A 24,405-nucleotide genomic window follows, 5' to 3' on the forward strand; every position below is an offset into this window, starting at 1 on the left:
CCTCAGATAAACCTCGTCCTCAAGGGGTCAGATGTGCAACCCCTGCCCTGGTATCCCACCTACACACAGACACAGACCACTTCGGTTACAGGTTTAATGACGTCTGAAGGGCAAGCCCGAGATCGTGCTCAGAGATAAGGAGGCCCCACCAGGCTCTCTCTTTGCACCTCAATAGAAACGATGTGGTGTCCGGGTACCATGGCCAGGCCCAGCACACGGGGTTCCCCGGCAGAGAAGGAATCTGGAAAGAAGGGTCAGAGCATCAGGGAGGCAGGCCACCGTCGGTCCCACCCCTTCTGAGCCACGACTTCTAGCCCCAGAATAGAAGGGGTGCAGCCAGGCAATGAAGGGGAACTGCCTCGCCTGAAGCTCCGCCGCATTCCCAGGCAGGTCCTGCATTCCCCGGGCACTGACCCGATGGTTTGAGGAACTCCTGCGCCGAGCCCAAGATAACATTGCAGTCGCGGTCGGTGCAGAGGAAGCAACCGACCAGTGTCCGTCCATCTGTCATGCGGATGCGCATAGTCTTGTTGAGCAGCGCCTCCAGCTGCTGCCTAGCGCGCGCAGCGGGCGAGTCCTCGCGCTCCCCATCTGAGTCCTGAGCGGGGCGGGACACGCGCTCAGACCGCGCCGCCCCGGCTGCTGCCCGCCCCTGGAACCACAGCTCCCGACAGCCCGCGGGGCGCTCACACGAAGCCCAGAGGCTGTCGGGAGCTGCAGTTCCCCCTTCGTTCCCCCATCTTGCTCCCCGACGGCCCCTCAATCCCAAAACCCGAGCCCGCGCTAACCCCGGCGCTGGAGCTGCTTTGACGCCGACTGCAACAACCATTCTCCTCTCGTAGCAGCATGGTTGGTCCAGCGCCGGCCATTTGTCCCCAGGCCTCCTCCAGGCCCTTCGACTTCCTAACAACCTTTCGGGTCGGGTGGTCTGAGATCTCGCGAGCGCTCCCAACCTGTTTTCTTTCGCGAGATCACTTCTTCTCTTCCTAGTCTCCTCAGTAACTGCAGAGATCTCGCGAGCTTTTCCTACTTCGGCGCGATGGCTGACTGAGGCCTATTACACTGGACGTTTTAAGATATCGCGAGAAATTTCTCACTTCTTTGGGTTCTTATCCTTTAGGAACCCTGGAATTTAGCAAGAATACCTTTTTTCAATATTCGCATCCCTCCTTTCCCTTGTTTTTCTGCCTCACGAGATAATCTGTCCTAAATACTCCTTATAGTCTAGGCCACTCTGAATTAAAACGGAGGGTGTTCTCTCAATTACTTGGATGCCGGAATCGGACTACGTTTCCCGTGAGCACGCGCAGCTCACGCCCCTCCTATCGCACGCAGCGTTTGACCCCAGGGGACGGTGGCCGCAAAAGGACAATGGTTTCCATGTCAGCGGATAAACGCCCTCGCCTTAGCTCCTGGATGAGAGGGACGCTTACTGTGCTTGCTTAAAAGCGAGGAAGCAACTAAAGGAGCTCGTAACCGATAGAACAAGGACCATGCCGCGCCGGGGCCTAGTGCCCGGGCCAGACTTCGAGTATTTCCAGCGTCGCTATTTCACGCCGGCCGAGGTGGCCCAACACAACCAGCCGGAAGACCTCTGGGTGTCTTACCTGGGAAACGTGTACGACCTAACGCCGTTGGCACAGGAGTACAAAGGTAAGGGCCACGCTGTGGGCCAGCGACGGGGGCGTATTTGGGGGTTCTTGGTTCTTGGATTGCCAACGTTGACGGCGGCTGCTCCTTCCCAGGAGACCTTCTGCTGAAACCCATCGTCGAAGTTGCGGGCCAGGACGTCAGCCACTGGTTTGATCCAAAGACCAGAGACGTGAGTTCTGCTGGAACCTGGGGTTGAGGGGAGGTGCACTAGAGAGCGGGGATGAGGAGGGAAAAGCAGGGGGTAAGCCAGAGCCCGAGGTAGTGGCTGCGCCGACTCCTCTCCCACAAACTCTGCTTTAAAGATCCGCAAGCACATAGATCCGGTGACCGGTTGCCTGAGATACCGCACTCCCCGGGGCCGCTTTCTGCACGTGCCGCCTCAGCTGCCCCGTTCTGACTGGGCCAATGATTTCGGGAAGCCTTGGTGGCAGGGGTCACGGTACGAGGTGGGGCGGCTGTCCGCAAAGACTCGGAATATCCGCATCATTAACACGCTCACGTCGCAGGAGCACACACTGGAGGTGAGAACGGGTGCCTGAGGGCAGGTTAGAGAGAACTGAGAATCCCAGCAAATCTCCAAGCAGATCCTCAGGTCAGCAGCTCTCCATAACCAGGAGCTGTATTTTCTTTCTATTTAGAGGTAACTGAGGAAAGACCATCACCTAGGTACCCGGGGTTGGGAATTCAAGCAATGGCTGGGCCACAGGATACAGGAGACTTCTTCATAAGCCCAGGACAACAATTCATGCATCTTAGTGATGGTGGTCCTCAGAAGCTCTTACATGCTATGCTGTGTTTTGTACAGCAATTGCAATGGGACTCTCTTATTAGTCTATTGTGAGGATGAGGTGAGAGGGCAGTGACTTTAGGGCCATCTGTTTATTAGAAGTGATAACCATAAAGACAGGGTTTGGGGGCCGTGCATTGCATGTTGGAGCTCCAACTTTATATCTGGGACTGTGGAGTGCCTTAAGCTGTTATCTGACAAGGGAACCACTCTGACTCCACCTCTATCATCTTTTGGGCTCCTGGCCTTTGCGTGTGTGTGTGTGTGTGTGTGTGTGTACCACCCAGAATCCTGGGGATGGGGTGCTTTCGTGTTCTCCAGGTGGGGGCACTGGAATCCATGTGGGAAATCCTACACCGCTATCTCCCCTATAATGCACATGCTGCCAGCTACACATGGAAGTTTGAAGGCAAGAACCTGAACATGGCTCAAACCCTGGAAGAGAATGGTATCCGGGATGAGGAGGAAGAATTTGATTATCTCAATATGGACAGTACACTCTACACACCTGCAGTACTGCTCTACTTCAATGATGACCTCACAGAGCTATAGGAAGATATATGCTCATGCAGACTCAAGACATATTTTGAGTTTAGCTGTTTCTGTGCCCTGCAGGAAAAGAGGTGGGGATTGGCGGGGGGGGTGCGCAGCGGCTCCTGAACCTAGACCTCCATTCCACTCTGGGAACTGTCCTGTGGTTCCCATGCCTTCCTGAAGTGTAAAGGTCCTACTCCTCATTTAAATTTACTCAGAAAGTTAGGGAGAATGCTAGAAGTGCATTAAGTTTTAGGAATGATACAAGAAAATAAAGTATCTTAGATCAGAGAGATCTAAGAAGAGGGAGCTCTAAGAAGAAATCAGATAGAGCTCAGACAGAACTTTTTGACAGTAAGAGAAAGAGAAGTCCTACACAGGGACAAGGAATGGAAGAAGTTTTCTGGCAATGATGGAAATGGGATGGCTGCAGAAAGATGAGGTTTACAAAGATAGCAATAGGAAATGTCTATCACTGGCCATACAAAACTGGGTTACTCCCTTCCGAATAGTATTTAGCAGCTGAAACCCAGGAGGAAGAAAGGAGGTGAACAGTCACCAGGTAATTCAGGCTAGATATTATGCTATGTGCTTGATACACCTCATTTAATACAACTACCCACAATATAGATACCATTACCACTATTTTACAGATAAGTCTTCTGAAGATTATCAAGATTTAATAGCACAAAAGGCAAACTAGTTAGTAACCAGAATGCAAACCCAGGTCTTCTCCATGTTCTTTTCAATGTAAAGAGAGTATCTCAATGTCCAGGCTCGTTGCACAATGGGAACCTATAGTCCTATTGTGTAGTATGATGGGGGTTCTTTTGTTGTTATTTGGGGGGGTTGTTTGTTTGTTTTGGCTTTTGTTTTATTTTGCAGTTATTGTCTTTGGAAGGGAGTTAGCAGAGTTCTGCAGTGGCAGAGAGGGGACAGGGGAGGCTACATGTCAGCTGAGTAATAGCTATTGAGTCTACTTCCTGATTAATCCCATAGCAAAATTTTCCTCTGACTTGTCTGAGGCAAAGAGGTGGGCAAATACTGACTCCAGGAAAAACTAGTGGGAAAAGGACCTTTGGATTGGGACACTTTAATTGGGGGAGCAAAAAGCACAGTATATTCATGATGGGCCTGTGCCTCTGAGGGAATATGAGGAAGACAGGGTCATCTTTGTAATATGGTCAGTTTACAAGAAGGGGCTTGACAGAGGTAATGTAAAGAGAGGAGCTAATTAAGTCAGAAAACTCCTGGTGTTCAAAAGAGAACAACCATGGAAGGCAGTGGCCGGATTTGGTCCCCTTTAACCAAAACAAGGAAGGAGAATGAGAATAACAGGTAGATTTCTTGACAGTAGCAGGCAAAAAAGGATGTAATTGGCTGGCTGGCTGATAGATTGTAAGCTCACGAGAGCAGAGATCGTGTCCATCTTGTTCATTGTTGGGCACACAGTTGCTGCTCAATAAATGTTGATTGAATGAACTCAAATGTTAAGTGAATTATCTGTCTGTAATAACTAGTGGACGGGATGTTGTGTCCTGGGGGTCAAGGTGAGACCAAGAAATAGGATGTCTGGATCCTGTGCCATAATCTATCCATGGGTTTCTCTTTCTTTGTTCACTACAGATCCAGGACAAAAATTACTCCACAGAGCTTTCTTTCACCAGGGATTTTTGGGGAAATCTACCTGTCATTTCTCCATATGGCCACCAGGTGGCTGTAACTGCCTATAGAGTCAGGGGCAGGGTACTGGATGGAGGGAAAAGTTCCAAATTCTAAACAGGAACTTGTTTAGGATTAAAGGTAGCCGGTGGAAACGTATAGGTGGGAGGCAAGGATCAGAAGAAAAGGGAAAACAACATGGCCACCATTCTATTAGCATTAGGATTACTCCTGTTTTTAATTTTTTCACAAGCGCATGCCAGGACAGTGTGGTTTGAGAAATAAAACTCATGGAATAGAATAAGTAGGGGGTCTGATGACAGGTGTTAGTGTGTACAGGGTTAGGCACAGAGCTGTGGAGGGAAGAAAGAAGACAAATTTTCACATAACAGAGTACACTCATTTACTACTAGTGATTGGTTGGTTGGTTGGTTTTTCTACAAAACCTTGTTCTCTGAAGATCCAAGACTGGGTATTTGCATGAAAAGTATGTAAATAATGCCTCAGCCAAAAACCTATAACATAAATAGAACATGAGTCTAGGGTCCAGGTCCTTCTGTGGTGATCTCTTTCGTTTTGGAGGGAGATGAGGTGGTGGGTGGAATCTTGAAAGAAAGTTGTCTGTCCTCAGTACATCACAGCAGCATCAAAGGACTCAGTTGGCAAATATTTCCTACAAGCCTCACTCACTATATGCGCTCATCATTGAGAGTAATAAAAGGTGTATGTTCTCTTCAGGAGCTTACCCATTCAATGGGATAAAACATACACACGTGAAAAGGTAAATGAAAACAGTATGTGATAAAGGACCAAATTATGGTTTAGAGAAAGCTTCTATCTTCATGGCAAATCACAGGTGGGTTCTTAACCTGGACCTTGAGAAATGGTTTCTAAATATTGTGTGTGTGCATGTGTGTGTGTGCGTGTGTGTGTGTGTGTGTGTGTGTGTGCACGCACTCCTGCAGATGTGTATTATTTTGAAGAGAGGCGCTATAAGTTCCCTCACAGTCCCAAAATGGCCCAACCCCCTGCCCCTGAAATAGTACACACGCACCATAATAAAGACTCTTAAAAGTAAAATCAAAGGTGACAATATACTGTGGTCCTAGGATTCCTGGCACCTGTCTCAATGGTCGACTTCAACCTCTTACAACTGTATTTCCATGGGAGCAATTCCTAAAGCTTTTTAAGCCTTGGGGCTACATTTATAACTAGTTTGAAACATTTTACTCTGGCCCCAAATTCTGATCTGGACATACCTTGGAGCTGCGTAAGGGGATCTATCATTTGGACTTGGGACTATAACACTCCATCATGACATCAGGATAAGGTTAATGCAGCCAGTACCCTCAACTGAGTTTTGGTAAACCACATAGATGTGTTGATTCATAGTCACTTTATGAATGATCAGCAAGAGGGCATGGAGGTTTAGTTGTAGAGAGAGCAGACAATTTGAAACCCGAATGATCTTCGAAGTCAAAGATTAGGTTTTCAAAATACAAACAGATATGCAGCCCAAGTACTGGGAAACGCTAAAAAAAAAAAAGCTGGTGGATGAATAAATGTAGTGAGGCCATTAAAATGGGGTCAGGGATCAAGGAGGTTGAGACAAGGGACATGATGGTAGAGATACTGCTAGAATTAAGTCTCTTACTGGGAGAAACTCAGTGCCTGCCTTTTGTTTATTTATTTATCTTAAATTTATTTATTTACTTTTATTTAATTTTTATTATTTTTTTTAAATTGAAGTACAGTCAGTTACAATGTGTCGATTTCTGGTGTACAGCACAATGTCTCAGCCATAAGCCAGCACTTTGTGCCAGGCACCATTCCAGGTACTGGGGATACAGCAGTGAATGAGACAGGCAAGGTTCCTGCTTTACTGGGACTTACACTCTGATGGGATAAACAATAAACATGTAGACAAGACCATTTCAGATAGTGCTAAAAGCTATATATTATATATGTATATATACACACATATGAACACATACACATATATACATATACCTACACCAGAAGTACTATAAAAACACAGAATTGTGAGAGTGATGGTCAAATGATTGGGGGCTTGTCTGAGATGATTACAAAGATCGATGTAGGTCTGCATTACCTGCATTAATCACTTAATCCTCATAACAAACTTAAATACTATTTTTATTTACACTGAAAAAAGAAGGAAAGTGAAGCACGGAGAGGTTAAGTAACTTGCCAAAGGTCATACAACTAGTAAGTAGCAGAGGTGGGCTTTAAAACAAGACAGTCATAGGCCACCCATTTAACCACTGAATTGCATCACCTTCATGCATGACAGACATAGGATGCTGTTCCACTTACCTACTGCTGCTTAACAAAACCATCCCAAGATATAAGTGGCTTAAAACAACTACCATCATTTATTTTGCTAGTGAATCTGTAACTTGGGCAGGGTTCAGTGGGGACAGCTCATTTCTACTCCAAAAGGTGTCTACTGGGTGGACTGGTGGAAGCTGGAGGATTCACTTTCTGAATATCTCACCCACAAATGGCTGGCAAGTTGAGGCTGTCTATTGGTTCTTCTCCATGTGGGCCCCTACACAGGGCAGCTTGGGTGTTCTCATAGCATGGTGGCTGGATTCCAAAAGCAAGTATCCCAGGAGAACCAGGAGGAAGCTGAATCAACTTTCATGACCTCATTTCAGATCCAAGGGGATGGAATTAGACCTCACTTCTCAGTGGGAAGAATGTCAATGTCACACTGTAATAAGAGCATTTTGGGTGTAAGATATTACTGTGGCCATTTTTGGAAAATACAATTGACCACACATGCACTAGAGGCAAAAGGAGGGATATCTAATCATTCTTGGGTGGGAGTGGGGCATTGAGCCATTGTTGAAAAACTAAGTTGGAATCCTGGCCACCCCTGTCCATTTATTTAACTAATACTGAGCATCTACTATCTAACAGGCACAATTCTGGACTCTGTGAATACACTAGTAAGACATAGTTTCTGCCCTCAAGGAGCTTACAGGTTAGTGGGAATTCAGAGAAGTTTTTGAGCCTCGTAACTTGTTAGCTTCTTCCACTTGTACACAGCAGCCAAGGGAAGCTTTTAAAGTTTCCCTGTTTAAGTCTTCAAAGGATTCCAACACTCTTAAGAGGACATTCTTACCATAATCCACAAGGCCCTGCATGATTTGGCTCTCCCAAGCTCTTCGTTATCTCCCACGTTAGCCTTTCAGTTTCTGAAACTCCCCCAAGCCTTCTCACATGCTCTTCCTCTGCATGGAACACTACCCCCTCCACTCATCATTTGGCCACTCCTGATTCCTAAAATCTTTACTTAAATGTTACTTTCTCAAAGAAGTCTTCCCTGATCACTTCAATTATGTCAAATCTTTCATCATACCCTGTTAAGCTGCCCTAAAACATTGTAATTACAAGGAAAATATTTAGTGTAATTTGTTGTTTAATGTCCATCTTTCTCCCTATTTAGACTATAAGCTCTAGGAGGGCAGGGACCATGACTTTTATTTGCCACTGAATATCTAGCACCTAGCACAGTGCTCAGCCCAGAGCCGTTACACACTCAATATTCATAAAATGGACAAATGTAATGTGATAAATGCTACAAAAGGGCTAAGTATGAAATGGCTTGGGAATACCTGAACACAGTCTGGGGAGATCAGGGAAGGCTTTCTAGAGAAGCATCATCTCAAGCTGAGACCAGAAGGACAAGGAGAAGATAGCCAAGTGAAGACGAGGGAGAGGGTAAGGAGAAAGAATAGCATAAATAGTGCAGAGTTTAGAGGTGAGGGGGTGCGTGGAGAGCTCAGAAGCAGATGGAAGCGCAGAACGGTACAGCTAAGAGGAGGTGTGAGGCCTGGGGAGAGTGGGCAATGAGATATTGAGGTCAGACCAGGTCCCGTGAGACTTTGTAAACCAGGTTAAATTTTTTTAAATTGAGATATAATTTACATATTGTAAAATTCACTTTTTTATTTGGGGGGACCAGGTACTTAGGTTATTTTTAATGGAGATACTGGGGTTTGAACCCATAACCTTGCGCATGCTAAGCATGCATTCTACCACTGAGCTATACCCTCCTCCCAGAATTCCCCCTTTTAAAGTGTACAATGCAAGCTTAAGGGTTATATAAGGAGGATATCATGATCAGATATGCATTTTTAAAAAGCGACTTGACTACAATGTCAAGAGAGAATGGATTGGAGGGGAGAAAACGGGACAAGGAAATGGAGACAGACTGATGCTGTTGCAACAGTTGAGGAGAGATGAAGGTAGTCAGAATGAAGGTCAGGTCAGAGAAGATGAAGGTAAGAGAGACTTATATAACTCGATAATGTATTGAGAGGGAGTCTGAGGCAGAGGGAGGAGTCAAAGATGATACCCAAGTTTCTAGCCTGGGTGACCAAGAGGATGATGAGTCCACCGACAAAGAAGAGTAATGCTGGAAGAAGAGTTTGGGAAGAACGGTGATGTATTTTTGGTTGGCTTTCTTAAGTAACTTTGGAGCATGCAAATCCAGATGTCCAGATCTTACCAGGTATGTGGTAGTAGATCCTGAATAGGCTCTGGGATAAAGTTAAAGGTGTGGGAATCTATCAGCAGGGAGTAACCATTACCGAAGTCAAGAATGAGGTCACTTCAGAATAAAGTGTGATCTATGAGGAAGGCCTGGGAGGAACAATATCTAAGGGAAGGGAGAAGGAGATTTAGAACGGAGAGCCAAACTGGTGAGAGAGACCCTGGAAAATGGTGCCAGGGAAGCCAAAGAGAGAGTATTAGAGGAAGGAAAGGTAAACAGTGTGAAATGTCACACACAGGTCAAGGAAGGTGAGGACTTAAGCACCCATGGATTTACTGAACAGCAAAATGGTGTGTTGAAGAAGTCAAGACTATAGTTAAGAGAAAGGAATAGCTCAACATGTAAGACTGTAGTAGGATGAAGTATGAATGGGATACTCACAGAAGAAATCCAGCTACCGAAGGGAGTTTTCTGGCTTTGCAACCATGCACAGAATACTTTTCTTCTTTTAGATTCCATTTCTTCAACCATAAAATATGGATAATAGAAATTAAGGTTTCACTGAGGACAACAGGCATAAACCAGGACAGGGTCACTTAAAAAGAATCTACCTTACAGTGTTGTTGAGAAGATTAAACAAGATAAGGTTGGGAAAATGCCCAGCAGCATAAAAGGTCCTTGGAACAGGTACTCAAAATTTTTAGTTTTCTTTCCCTTTCCTTGTGCTAGCCAGTCTTTATTTAGCAATGAATGCTTCCCTTTGGATTTCCTGAGAGTCGGCATTATTCGGCATCCAGGTAACACCTGTCATGATTAGAAAATTAGTAGACCAAATCTGTGGCTAACATTTGGTTTCCAACCCAACAACGTTTGTGCCTCCATGGGGAGAGGTGAATACAGTAAAATGTGGTTTGTTGCATAGAATGCCAGAGTTAAGCGTATTTATATGAAGTTGGGGAAAGAAAGGAAATGGGGCCAACGACTGGGAGCAAGAATAACTAAAGTCAGCCCTTTGCTCCTTCAGTTTAAGGTGCTATTCATAACTCAGGTGTGAATCCTCTCACCTTAGAATCATCTTAAGCGAGTCTCTCTGAAGTGAGAAATGGCTAATTGCTAACTTGATTGTTTAGAACAATAGCTACCAATTAGCAAATGCCTTATAGCCAGTGCTTTATGTAAGTTAGCTCACTAATCTTCACTAGAACTATGTGACATAGGCATTAATATCCCTGTTTTACGAATAAGGTTGCTGAGACTTGAGGGATAAGTTGCTTACCCAGGCTCACTGTTAGTAAGTGGCAAAACTGGGATTCCAGATGCTACCTGACATCAGAGCTCAAACTTTTCTCTAATGGAGGGAGTGGATAACTTCATTACTTAGTTCTGGAATACATTTTAGGAGTCATACAGTTTTGCAATATACCATTTTTAAAAAATTAGTTGATTTTAATTTAATGATCATATTTAATTTAGTCTGAAATTAAAGTAACTCTCCCTGTCCAGAGAGTTAGGTGGTGAAAGGGCCCACAGGCAAGCAAAGGGGCAGGAGGAAGTGAGCTTGGGATTAGCCAGGAAACGTGTCAGGGCAATTCTGCTGAAACAACTGGGGCTTAACCACAGATGGGAAGCAAGGCATTCGGACTGGCCAGTCAATGAAAAACTATTAAAGAAACTGTTAAAAGGCAATGTCAAAAGAGAAAAAAAAAAGTTTAGTTTTTGCCATTTTGTATAAAACTATTACATTCAGTTTCCATCATAGTTGTCAATCAAAGCAGGTCTAAAAGAAACTGGGAGAAGACAAAGACAACGATTTGGGGCTTAAATCTTCCTTTTCTTCTTAAGATATCCCTTTTACTCAATGAAGAGCAAAGGAAAGGATTTAGTTAAAAGGCAGCAACAGAAGCATGAGCAGATGTGAGATCACAGACTCACATAGATCACGATGACTATTTCAAGAAGGGGTGGTCAAGTTAACAGCTCAGAAATATCCTCTGAATTTAGTAATCAGCTTGTTGGGACTCTTGTAAAAAGCAGTTTCTGTGGAGTGGCGGGGCAGTAGGTTGGAAAATGAGTGTAGATTCCTTCAAGCATGGCTGTGAGTGGGCATAGAGAGGTAGGGTGGCAACTAAGGGGTCCATCATGTCTCTTTAAGTAGGGAGATTTGAGCACATTTCAGTGTCATTGGGAAGGAGCAAGTAGAATGGGAGATAAAGGAGAGTTACCATTAGCCCCTGAGAAGGTGGCAGGGCTGGGAGCCAGAGCCCAAGTGGAGGTTTAAGCTTTGGACAGGATAGGAGGGAGGAAAGGATAAACATGAATACAGTTAAATATGTAGGTTTAGTGTCAGTATTTCAAGGAAGTTCTCATTTGATGATCTGTCTCCTGGAAGCAGATGATAAAATGTTCTACTGGAGTGTAAAGTGGAAGAGGTTTGAGGAAAGGTTGAAAAAGTCACCATGGAGAATGGAAAGGAAGTTGACTAGGAAAGAGGATTTCTGAGCAGGTCTGGAGTGGTCATGGTATTTTCTTCAGTGGCACTTTGCATTCTGAGTGTAAACAGCCAGCCAGACTGATCCAGTGTTAGAGGGTTGCAGAAGAAGATAAAGAGGGCACTGAGATACCCACAGCAGAGTGGCTGAAATGACAGACCATGGAATCTAAGTTAGGGAGGGAGGGAGGTGAAGACATGGTGGGGCTAATGGAAGAATTAAGGGGTTAGAGGGTCTGGTGGCTCCAAGAACAGTGGGTAAATGAGAGAGCTGGAAGGATAGAAAGCTGTAGTCAAAGCAGGAGGCTTGAATTTAATATTTCAGAAGAGGTAATATTTTTTCAGAAGAGGTTAAGAATTTCGTATTTCCCAGAGGTGGGAGAGAAGTGGAATGGAGAGGAAGCTCTCTGGTTAGGAAGTCAAGGACAGGACTGAGCCAGGTGTCAGCCTTCAATGAAAGAGAACAATCAGGAGGAAAGCAGATGACACCCAGGGAGAGAAATGGAGGGGTATACAGCCAGACTGCAGGAGCCTTAAAGAAATAGGGGCTCTTCACACAAGATGGGGGAATCTGGAAGCTACCATGGAGATAAAAGAATTAGAGTTCCTCAGATATGTGGACTGTTCCCAGGTTTGTTTTCCATATCACTGTATTTTAAACTGACTTTTTGGGACTACCAAACTTTATGAACAAATGTTTGATACTCACTGTCTCCTATTCTTTCTTTCCACATATATATATATTTTTAATTATATTGAAGTATAGTTGGTTTACAATGTATTAATTTCTGGTGTACAGCATAATGATTCAGAGATAGAAATAGATATATATATAGATATATAGAGATATATATATTCCTTTTCATATTCTTTTTCATTATAGGCTATTACAAGGTATTGAATATGGTTCCCTGTGCTATACAGTAGGACCTTGCTGTTTATCTATTTTATACATAGTAGTACTGCAAATCCCAAACTCCCAAATTATCCCTCGTGACCTTTTTCCTTTAATACTGTTTGTGAGATTCATCCATGTCATTTCATTCCACTCTCATTGCTATTCAGTATTACATTATATGGATGTCATATAATTTATGTATTCTATTGCTGTTAGGCACTTTTTCTAGATTTTGGTGATTTCAAATATCTCCACATATTTTTTAAATTAATTTTTTAAACTTAGCTTAACTTTTCATTACAGACTATGTGTTTACAGAAAAAACCAGGTAGAGAAGCATAAAGATGTAAAACAGAAATAACTCTTATTCCTTTCACTCAGCAAAAACCATTATTAACATTTGACCACTTCCTTCTAGTATTTTCGTACGTGGTTGCAATTCTACTATACATATGACTTTATATTGTTTTATGCAATTAACATTAGATCATATGTATTTGTTCATGTCATTCTGTCAATGTGGCAAAAGATTAACAATCAGTAAATCTAGGTGAAGAGTATATAGGTGTTCATTGTACTCCTTCAACTCTTCTGGAGGTTTGAAGTTTTTCAAAATTAAGAAGTTATAGGTGGGAAGAGAACAAATCACAAAGAAAAAGCAAGTGAGTGATAACACAAATGAATGGTAACACAAAATTCAGGATACTGATTGGGTGGGAGCAGAAGAGGAATGTGAAATATAGAAGAGCATTATGAGGCTTTAAAGATATTACTGTTATATTTATTAAACCAGATAATGGATACATGTGTTCATTTTAATATTCTTTGTGGTTGATGTCTGTTATATATGCTCTTTTGAACCTATGAAATAGTTCTCAATAACACATATAATTTTAAAATTAAAAACCTCCTTTCTATCATGAACTTACTTCTCTGTATGAGGTCCACATACTGCTTGCCAAATACTTTCTTACTCAACTTAAACTGCTCTTCTTCCTCTCTGCTCTATAAATCTTAGTTACCTTTGGGGGGCTACTTCAAATACAACTACATATGGAAAGTTCTTCAATGAGTCCCCATCCCTCCCTAAGATCTCTTCTTTAAACTCTCAGATTTTACAGCCCACATGATCATCACTATCACATATTGTTAATTAACCTTTTTGTGTGTTTGATCTCCAGTGTCTCTCCTCCCTCCCCCTAGGTAATCCTTTGGTCACTAAAAAATTTTCAAGGTGCTTTAAAAGATGCACAATGAAAAAAAATGTTTCCAGTGGTAACAACTAGTTTCTTGTGTATTCTTCCAGGAATATTCTATGGATATTCACATTTTCTTCTTTCATCAATGGTACCATTTTACATATGCTCTTGTATATCTTTCCTTTCTTACCTTCATATTTCAATTAGTTTTTAAACTAGAACCTCACTAATCCCAAAAGTCTAACTACATTACATACATTTATTATACTTTGCTTCTGTACTTTTCTCTGCAAAGAACTAGAGATTAGTGAGGAATGATTTCTTTAGAGAAATCATACTACTATTTGTCCCATTTGGCTTCATTTGCTAATGTAATCAGGAGGCTACATGTATTTGTTTACACAAATAATAAATGATACTTTCTCATTGTAAAAATTCAGAATTATCAATAAAGCTAAATATCCCCTTTGACTATTATTTCCCAAAAGTAACCACTGTTACCAATTTGGTATGTATATGTCCAGGATTTTTAAAGGCATTTATATATATAAAATGATTGTAACTGTAGAAACATATAGTATTTAGTTTCTTTGAACATATATTAACTAAATGCTATCATAATGTATGTATTGTTTTGCAGCTTGCTTTTTTCCATTCAATACTCTTACCTACCCCCTACAAAAAAAAAGAATCTCACAATGTAGATGTAACTCATTTTTCTTGATTGCTATGTAGTTTATTTAGCTATTCACTACTGTTTGAGATTTACAGCGTTTCTAACTTTTTGCTATTACAATGTTGTAATGACCGTCTCTGTATATGTCACCTCATGCACAAGTGTGATGCCTGTTTCTCCAGGGTAAATGGTAAGAGGTAGAACTCTGTCAGAAAATATGTAAGTTTAATAATGTTCTAGATACAATTAAATTGACCATTGCCAGTTCTATAGTATACTTGTTACAGATAAGTTATATATATGACCATCAATTTTACATATTAGTTCCTTTAAAAACCTACGACATCCAATGACTTAGAAGTCATTTAGTAGATAGAGAAAAGATTAGCAGACTAGAAACTGGAAGATATGGGTTCAAGTTCCAGTTCTGTTCCCGTAACTAACTTGACCTTAGGCAAACCTTTCAACATCTGGGCCCCAGTTTCTGTACCTACAAAATTAAAGTGGTGTTTCCTAAAATATGGTACCCACCATTGGTAGCATACAAGACGCTTTTATTTTTATTGACTTTTAATAGTTATTTGTGAAGTAAATTAGGAAAATTATAATTACCCTATCAAATCAAGGATCTATAGATATTCTTTCTTAGTAACATAAAATTTACGTTTTAAAGGATACTCATTTAAGTTAAAAGTGAACTGACTTAAAAGGAAAATATTATGCCTATAACAGTATAGGTGGCATGTGAATATGGCAAGTCATGAATATGATATATGGACTGAGGTTCCTTTCTTCATGAAATCAAGACAAAGTTAGATTAAAGCAATAGATCCCAGACTTTTAGCTTACAGTGACTAGTAAAACATTGAAAAAAAGTTAGTGATCAACAGTGGAGTTGTTGACTTTTTATTGTGCTAATTAATGACATAAAGAACAATAAAAAACAAACCTTTATACTCATCACCATTATTTAACAGGTATTAAAAATATTCTTTTGTAACTAAAAAAAACATACACATACATTGAACATTTTTCAAGTTGTACAGAAGTATAAAAACTCATTTTCTTTCTTTTTCTCTCTCTCTACAAAATCTATCAGGGACATCCTTCCATACAGATCTACCTCATTTTTAGAAAGGACATTTAAAATAAATATACTGGTAAGTGTATTATCACGTATATATACATACATATATTTTATATTTGTTGCATGTAAGTATAGTTATATATTTATTTTACATAAAATATATATAAGAAATATATAATTTCAGAACAAAGGACAGATCTTCCCAGGAAAGGGCAAGTGGCAACCTTACTTAGCCATTTGAGAACACTGGTTCAGATGACCTATCTCTAAAATTCTATAATTAAATCTAGAAAATCTGCAGCATTTATACACCTGTCATTATTATCACTACCCTCTATATTTCAAAAGACAACTAGGAATCTCTTTATTATCTCCTTCGGTAGAAAATCACAGATTGCAAAGTGCTTTTTCAGTCCTTTGATCTGCTAGTTGCATGAGTTCATGCCTGTGCTCTATCAATCACTCTCAATGGTTCCCTGCATCAGGATTTTAACCTGGGCTCCACAGATCTCAGAATAACATATGTGGAATTTTGTGAAGATACTTTTTTTCTGGGAGAAGCGTTTCTGTGATCTAAAAAAGGTTAGAAATTATAGCTTTGGGTAAGTTTCTAGCTTTTACTTTAACTGAATAATCTTATTTTGGCTTGGGAATCCCTTACAGTTTTTTTCTTGTTCTTTTTTTGCTGGGGCATCTAATTTCTGGTTTACATTTGACAGCTGCATCTCTGAATTCCTTGTTCTCACCTTAATGGTCTTCTCATTAAAAGCAAAAATAATTCTCTTCTACCAACTAGTCATATGGTATTTTAGCTTTTTATTTTATTTTTATTTTTTGACATACAGAGAAATAGAAAAAGGCAGAGAGTGGTACCCACATTGGAACTGACAGGCAGGGAGACAAGCAGCTAGAGACAGCAAGACACACATGCACAGAAAAAAAGGCCTAAGGACAGATAGAACAGACAGCTAAAAGAAATAGAGAGGAACTTGGAAACACAGAAAGAGAAACACAAGAACCGAGCAGACACAGAAGAAGGATAGAGAAAAAATAGCCAGGCTGGCAAGGAGAGAAAGAATTACTGACAAGAGAGGCAGGCAAGATCACCAAAAGGAACACAGACAGACAAACAGAAAGAGGGAGAGAGAGAGACAGAAGGAAGGCTGACAGAAAACAATAAGCAAAGAAATAAGACAAAGTGATAATAGCGTTTTATACTACATAGTGCTTTATAATTTATAAATTGCTATCACATACATTATTGCAGGCAGACAGGGAGAATCCAGCAGACAGATGGGGTGATGGAGAGATACAAGCCAATCAGACAGAAGAAAGGGAAGGTGGCCAATCAGAAAGAGAGGCTAGAATGGAGCCCAAGACAGATAGTTAAGAGGAAAGAGAGAATCAAGAAAAGAGAAGTGAGAGGGAAAGAGAGGCAAGAGACACAGATAGAGGCTGAAACAGTTAAATTCAGGAATACAGGCAGTGAAAAAGCAGAAGTGCATTGTGTGTAAAGGTTTTATAATCATCTTTCTGAAGAGACCTGGATAGAGGCTGTTGTCTCTGCTTCCCCCAAGGAGATATAACGTCTCTATGGTGGCATGTGAGAGGGGGCAGAAGGATAAAAAAGGGGAAAAGTTTTAGTAAGAAGCAAAGTTTTTTAGATTGAGAAGAAGACCAACTTCTTGGACAGGCCTAGATCAACAGCCTAAGGGTACTGCTGAACCTAAAGGGTCTAGATTCATTTTCCTTTAAAGAATTCGTATAGACTGTGGGAAAGCAGAGCAAGCCCATCTACTATGTGTGCCTGTAAGCTCAGCTAACAAATTATCTGTACTTATTAATCATACCTATATTTATCAAGTATTTTTCAGTGCTACCAGTGTTTTCACGTTTTTTCTGGAGGAAGCATCCAGCAAAACTGGGAGAGAATTAGGAAGGAGTGCAGCAAAAAGCACGTATATGTGTAGACTTATGTATGTGTAGACTCTTCTCTGGAACAAGATCCAAGAATATGTAGTGACTGCCTCAGAGGAGAGGAAAAGGCGGATAGGAGGGGGGCTTATTCTCACACAGGATACTTCTAGTACTTTTTCTACCATGTGTATGCACTATTTAAAAGTTGATAGAAAAAAAAAGAAGGAAAAGAAATCAAGCAGAGATGTAGACAGCAAGAGCCAGGCAGGCAGGCAGGCAGACAGCAAAAAAGCAGGAAGACAAGGAGAGACTGGGAAAATGGCAAAAAGATTGAGGTAGGCAGACTGAGAAACCAGAAGACAAAAAGGAAAAGAACAGAAGTGGAGGCAAGCAGGGAGAGAAGAAAGGGTAGGGAGTATGGCGAGAAGGCACGTAAGTCTTTGGAGCAAGGCAGGTCACTGACAAGTCTTGGGTAGCAAGACCATCACCACCGATGGGATGTTGGAATAGGGGAAGCCAAGGGAGAAAAAGCTGATAAGCAGACACGCTAAAAAGATACAAGCATTAAACAGCAGGAAAGCAGCAAGCAAGCAGGGTAGGCAGGCAAGAAGACAGACGTAATGGGAGGTAAGGAAAAATCATGAACCTCACAGGCACAGAGAAGAGGAGGAACAAGAGGAAGGGCAAGATAAGAGGCAAAGCAAGACAGGGAATGTGGTAGGGCCTGGAAGGTAGACAAACCAAGAGACAGAGACCAAGAAAGTGATAGAGACAGGCAGGCGGGGAGACAGATGGCTAGAGAGAGAGTGGTGGGCAAACAGCCAGAGAAGCAGACAGACAACCAGAGAGAGAAAGAGGCTGCCAGCCAGTCAGGGAGGAGCAGACAGACAGGCAGGCAGGCAGACACCATAATAGGAGCAAGCAGGTAGAGGCAGGCGGAAACAACGATAGAAGAAGAAAAATCAAGAGGTCGGTAGGGAGAGAAGAGAGAACAGGAGATGCAGGCAGGCGGAGGGAGAGATGGACAAGAGGGAGAATCAGGCAAATTAACAGATCCGTATGCAAAGCACACACGAGAGAATGATGACTGTTTATACAGGAATGCACACAGCCACCTTTAGCCACCCACACCTGCAGCTCATGGCACATGTGGCAGGCAGGCAGGGGTGCTCAGCACAGAGGGAGAAGGCACACAGGCAGAGAGACTCGGGTGCACATGATGCGCAGGGTCACCGACGTACACGTGGGGACACTCTTCCCAGACACACACAGGGCCAGAAAGGGGGAGTCAGGCACACATGAGGAAGAGGCACAGGCAGCCAGAGCCCAGAAGACAGAAGTAAAAAGAAAGAAGACGGAAATGGAAAGACACTTAGAGGTGACAGAGCCTGAGAGTCAAGGGATGAGAAAGACAGTCTTGGGGAAACAATAAAGACACACGTACACAGAAGCCCATATACAGAAAGAGGGGGATACCCAGATGGACTAGTACAGAGAACATAACAAAACTAAATGGAAGAGGGATAGGAATTACACTCAGTACACAAATGATATGGGAGCAGAGGCAAGAGAATTCCTAAGTCCAGGTTAAGAAAAAGATGGAAATCAATGCTCAATAAAGTGCATTAGCTGGGGTTGGGGGTGGCACATCAACGAAAAACATTTAAGCCTTGTAAGCACAGTGTTCCCTGTCACTATACTTTCTGGTTGCTGTCTACCTACCCCTCCCTCTTAAGTTGCTCCCAAACCCTGCAAGGGCTGCTGGGTGACTGGCAGCTATACTTAAGAGGTGGAGAAACCAAGAGAGAAAATGATTCCACGGGCATGGAATGGGAAGCAAGGAAAGGCAAGGTGAGATCAAAAGAATGGGAGGAAACTAGGGTAAGAAAAGGGTGACAAGAACTCAGGGTTGAGCTGAGCTGTTTGTCCTCCTTCCATTGTTCAACTGGGAAGTTTTATTTTATGACTTCTCTGACCAAATCTCCAGATGAGAAAGCTACTTTTGGACTCCTTTTCAATCTTCCATCTGATTCCTGGTACCACTTTTAAGATAAACATTGGGGTACAATGGGAAACCATGGGTCAGAAAGTCAGAGGAAAACACATGTGTAAGACCCTACCTCTTTTTCTCAGTCCCAGTTACTTTTCTCTTTCATGGTACCTCAGTTTCTTCCACTTTGTCAGCGTTGGAGATCAAGGGAAATATACTGAAACGGGAGAAAAGAGAAAATACTTTCACAACCTTCATACTTAGCTCTTTTCCCTTTATTCTTAAAATCTATTCTATTTACCCCTAAATTAATTTCCCAAGTCAGCTGAATTTTATATTCAAGTAATTGGGGGAGGGGAGGACAAGGTAAAGGAGAAAAGAGTAAGGATAAAATTTACAACAACTATAAATCACTGAAAAGGCTGGGCAAAGGGGAGAATCAAACATGGACTCCTTTGAAAAAACTCAATCATCGTATCTATTCATATCTCTCCCCCAAAAGTCACTAGGATTTCTATCACTTTTTTAAAGAAAGAAAAAAAAAAATCCAGTACCACTTCTCACCTAAAAGATATGTATACAATTAAATGCATTTTGACTCCAACGAGGTATGTAGAAACAGTTATCTATAAACATATATTTCATCTTTTTCCTTTTCAATGCCTGAAGGGGAAAAAAAAACCTTCACATCAAACCACTCCCTTCTGAAGTATTCAGAAAAAAAAAAAAAAAGCTTTTCTTTAAGAGAAGGGAGGTGGGGAGGAAGAGACTAGTAAAGAAAAGAAAAAAATTTAAATCTAGTTGGACTAGTATCTAACTAGTTAACCTTTAACAATTTATGCTGATGTCAGACTGAGCATGAGTACTGATTAATGCCCCCCCCAAATATTTTTTATAAGGGGGGAGTTAGTTACAGCAGCCATTTTTGTTTTATGCAGAAATCCTTCATGCCCCCCCAACGCGCACACAGACACACACACACACACTCACACTCAGTACAACACAAGGAAAATATCTCTATTAATCTGTGCACTAATCAGTTATGAAAAAAGGGAGAAATTTGTGGGTTTCTGGGTAGAGGCTTGGAGATGGGGGTGTAACAGGGAGGAGAATGGAGGGGGGGTGAAAAATGAAATATTAAGCCAGCCATTTTGTTTTAAAAGGGGATTTTTCCCCCCTCTCCCTTTCTTCATGGAGGGGGTGGCGGTGCTGGAGGGGGGGTTGTTTTAAAAATAATTTCCAGGCGGCCATCTTAGTGCCTCAGCTCTGAGAAATATTTCTGAGCGCCCCCCTCAGAATTTAAATATATTTAAAGCAACGGAGAGGGGGGTAGAGAGAAGTCGAAAACTTTTATATATACATATATATTTTTTTAATCCCCCTCTCTTGTTCTCTCGGGAGGAAAGAGAGAAGGAAAAAAAAGTCTCTCCTCAATTTTTTTCCAAAAATTTCTGGGGGTGGTTTGGCCCCCCTCCTCAAACGGCGGCCCCGAGGGGGGGTTTCGGAGGGGGGTGGCCCGGGGGTTTTGGGGGCTGGGGGAGGCGGTGAGGAGGAGGAGGAGGAGGAGGAGGACGCCGCCGCCGAGGAGGAGGAGGAGGAGGAGGTGGTGGTGGTAGCGGTGGGGGAGGCGGGCGGGCGGTGGGTGGGGGGGTGGTGGGGGGGCCAGAGCCACAGGATGGCTTCCCCTCTGAGGGACGAGGAGGAGGAGGAGGAGGAGATGGTGGTGTCGGAGGAGGAAGAAGAGGAGGAAGAAGAGGGCGACGAGGAGGAGGAGGAGGTGGAGGCGGCCGACGAGGACTACGAGGAGGATGACGACGAGGGAGTACTCGGGCGCGGGCCGGGCCACGACCGGGGCCGCGACCGCCACAGCCCCCCTGGCTGCCACCTCTTCCCGCCGCCGCCGCCGCCGCCGCCGCCACTGCCCCCGCCGCCACCACCCCCGCCGCCAGGTAAGCGGCCGCCCGACTCCCCCTCAGCCCGAGCGGGAGCCGCGGGCGCGCGAGGCCGGGCGGGGGCGAGGCACCCACCGCGCGGCCGAGCCGAGGCGAATCCGGGCGCGGGGCGCCGTCTCGGGCCCGTCGCCCCGCGGCGGTCCGGGCGGTCCGAGCGGTCCGGGCAGGCGGCGGCAGCGCCGGCCGCCGGGCCAGGCCTCCTCCCCTCCCCCGCCGCACCCCTCCCCCGCCGCCGCCGCCGCCGCCGCCACCGCTACCGCCGGGGCTGGAGAGCGCTGGGCGCGAGCTGCGCGCGCGGACCGGGCCACTCGGTCGCGGCTTTCGGGGGAGGAGGAGGAGGAGAATTTTTTTTTTACCCTCGGCGGGGAGGGGGTAGGCAGGAAACGGCCGAGGCGAAGCCAGGGCCCCCTCCCTGGCCGAGCGAGGGACCGCGGAGACCCCGGCGGCCGGACGGCGGCGTGGGGGAGGGGCGCGTGGGGGGAGGGGCGGGCGCCCCTGGGGCTTCGGCCCCAGTGGGGTTGGACCGAGGTGAAGCGGGGTTTCCACGTGAGGAGTGGACCGCGGCCCTCACCCCCCCGTCAGGAGTTGAGAAGGCCGGGGCGTGGGGGGGCGGGGGGCCGGTGTCCCTCGGGCTCCCCCCACCTGCGGGGACTTAGGTGCCCCTCAGCCAACTCCGGTGCGTGTGGTGGCACTTGGGGGAGGGGTCGTGTGAATGTTTGCGGGCGGCTGACGACTAGGGGCAGGTGGTGGCCACACTCCACGCAGACCACTTCCTGGAATGAGACTGGCTCCTGCCCCCTCTCCCCGGCTGGTGCTAGGGAGAGCAGTCACTGAGGATTGGGGAGCGAGAGGGGAGTGTCTGGGAGACCAGATGCCCCCAACCCCAACCCCTTTATCTCTCCTCTGCTCTGGGCTCTTTGTGTGCGCCCCCTCCCCCATGACCCCGTCAGTCTGGGGTGGCCGAGCTGCCCAGCTGTGACTCTCACGTGGCTGCCATTCACTGTCACTCACTCTCCCGCTGAAACCACCCACACCCTGACCACGTTGGGGGGCGTGAACTGCCCACCCAGCTGTTCTGCAGCTTGACCGTCACTCAGCACCCCTCCCCTGGGGTGACAAGTCACCCGCGCTGTCTGGCTAGTTCCGTCCGCGGCGGAGGGACCAGACCGCTGCCTCGCGTCGGGGGCCCAGCTATGGCCCCACTCTGGTCACCCTCCCAGTGGCGTTTTTCTCATCTTTTTTAGGGTAGAGTAAGTGAGCATCTTTCGAGTGTTCACACCCCCAAGGCCTCTGGGTGCCATGCAGCACAAATGCACCAAACTTCACAAGGTCTCACTCATGCTCTTTGTAAAACTGTCATACTGATCCGTGTGGCATATGTGGCAAATGTTCCTGTCTCGTTGAGACAGCCTTTGAGGGAAGGAGTGTGGGGTGCTTTCTTGGGGGCGGGGGTGGGGTGGGGGGTGGAGTGATGCGTGTCTGCTGGACACAGGATAAAGTTCACCTCTCCCTGCCCCCGCTTGTCTGAAAAAGGGAAAAGTTTTTTAAAAGTTATCCCTGAGAGCCCACTGATTTTGCAGGAGGGGAAAAGGAATAGAGAATTGTGGGGAAGAGGGTGCCTGGAAGACAGCAGTGGTGCTAAAAAGAGAAAGGATGTGGCGTTAAGTTGGGAGATTGGCAGCTCTCACCTATGTGGATTCCGAATTTGGAATGTGGTATTTGGGGGGATTTGATCCTGGACTGGGGTCTGTGAGAAAGGGGCGCATGAAAGAATCTGAGGTCGAGATGGGTCTTTGTGTCAATACTCTCTCCCCTTTCCCCTCTGCTTTCTAAGCAGCCGAGAAAAAAGCGTCAAATGTTTCCTAAAATTTTATATTTGAAATGAAAACCCACCTCCTCTCTCTCCCCGGGCAATTTTATCTCCCTTTCAGCCCTCCAAGTCAAACGAGTGACCCAGATACACCCCCTCAGATGACTTTTTGAGGTAAAACTTTACGAAAATATTTTTAGTCTGCCCATTATTTCTTTCTGCCTAAGTGTGGGCAAAATAACCCTCCTCTGAAGCAATTTGTTCAGGCTGCCCTCCCTCGTCTTTCTCTGGAAGATGAATTTATATGTGTTAGAGGTTTCTATTGTTTTTCATTCTGACTGCTTTGATTCTCACCATTTTGTTTTACATTCTTACCCAAGACCAATTTTATCCCTTCCCCCCTCTCCAGTCTCCTTACATTGTTAAACGTTTAAAATAATAGCACTCGTGCTGATGGGGGAAGGGAGCAGGAAGCCAAAAACTCGTTTCTTCTCCCTCCCCCTTCTGGCAAGTCTAGAGAAATAATATAACATAATATATAGATGTGATTCTTTGGCGGTGGGGGTGGGGAATGATTGTGGGTGGTGCGGAAAATTCTGGTAGTTTCTTTGCAAAAGGTCTGAAAATACAAACCCACCCCCTGCATGCAATACGCATGTGCAGCAGACCTATTATGGTGGTTCGTTGTGGGGGAGGGAGGGGAATTTGAGAAAAAATAAATATATGTGTGAGAGATTGATGGTGAGATTAGAAGAAGAGAGGGGCGGGCGGGAGGCGAGGCTTTCCGCGAGGCTCCTCCTGCTTTCTCCGGCTCGCCAGGCTCCGCCCGCCCTCCTCGCCGCCCTCCTCCCTCGCTGTCTTCCCGAGATCTGAGCCGGGATGTGGGAGAGTCTGGGCTCCAGGCCAGCATAGAGTGGCTGCTGAGACAGAGGTTGGAACTTAGATTTGCTTTCTTGCCCTCCCTTTCTTTTCCTAGCCATCTACTTTGACTCTCCGCACCACTGCCGGCTTCCCAAGTTCGGAAACCTCCTGCTGGGGTGGGGAGTGGAGTTAACTAGCTGCGAGGTCCCAGGGCTTGTGTCCCACCCGCCAGCTGGTGGAGACTGGGGCCATTTCCCTGATCCTTCGCCAGTTGGCCTGCCCTTGCCACTGCCCCAGCAGCCTCCGTTTCCATGTTCATATTAACCGAAGTCCCTGGGGTTAGGGGGCGCTGGCTGCTGGGGCATG

General features: G+C 44.8%; 3 protein-coding genes across 14 annotated transcripts in view; 2 read left to right on the forward strand and 1 right to left on the reverse strand.

Moving 5' to 3' along the window:
* Positions 1–80: 80 nt before the first annotated feature.
* On the reverse strand, positions 81–21,593 carry NAA38 (N-alpha-acetyltransferase 38, NatC auxiliary subunit). 2 transcript variants are annotated; one of them, XM_032498712.1, is made up of 6 exons: positions 21,444–21,586; positions 19,547–19,633; positions 1,608–1,860; positions 789–1,125; positions 415–598; positions 81–241 (listed from the first exon to the last, which is right to left on the reverse strand). In XM_032498712.1, exons 4-6 carry the CDS (start codon positions 867–869, stop codon positions 129–131), a joined length of 378 nt encoding a protein of 125 aa, XP_032354603.1. In that variant the 5' UTR covers positions 870–1,125; positions 1,608–1,860; positions 19,547–19,633; positions 21,444–21,586; the 3' UTR covers positions 81–128. The 2 variants fall into 2 exon arrangements, with proteins under 2 accessions (XP_032354603.1, XP_032354602.1); XM_032498711.1 differs by having other exon boundaries at positions 415–1,125; positions 21,444–21,593.
* On the forward strand, positions 1,197–4,456 carry LOC102522280 (cytochrome b5 domain-containing protein 1). Its single transcript, XM_006193810.3, has 4 exons — positions 1,197–1,653; positions 1,746–1,822; positions 1,956–2,174; positions 2,762–4,456. The coding sequence occupies exons 1-4, from the start codon at positions 1,494–1,496 to the stop codon at positions 2,990–2,992; spliced, it is 687 nt and encodes a 228-aa protein (XP_006193872.1). The 5' UTR covers positions 1,197–1,493; the 3' UTR covers positions 2,993–4,456.
* CHD3 (chromodomain helicase DNA binding protein 3) overlaps positions 21,077–24,405 on the forward strand; it is a 24,997-nt gene continuing 21,668 nt past the window's right edge. For all 11 annotated transcript variants that reach the window (XM_032498695.1, XM_032498701.1, XM_032498696.1 and 8 more), the window contains exon 1: positions 21,077–21,365. In XM_032498695.1, the coding sequence (XP_032354586.1) occupies positions 21,092–21,365 (274 nt within the window). In that variant the 5' untranslated portion in view covers positions 21,077–21,091. The remainder of the gene's footprint in view (positions 21,366–24,405) is intronic.

This window comes from Camelus ferus, chromosome 16, assembly GCF_009834535.1.
Source record: "Camelus ferus isolate YT-003-E chromosome 16, BCGSAC_Cfer_1.0, whole genome shotgun sequence".
Lineage (NCBI taxonomy): Eukaryota > Metazoa > Chordata > Mammalia > Artiodactyla > Camelidae > Camelus > Camelus ferus.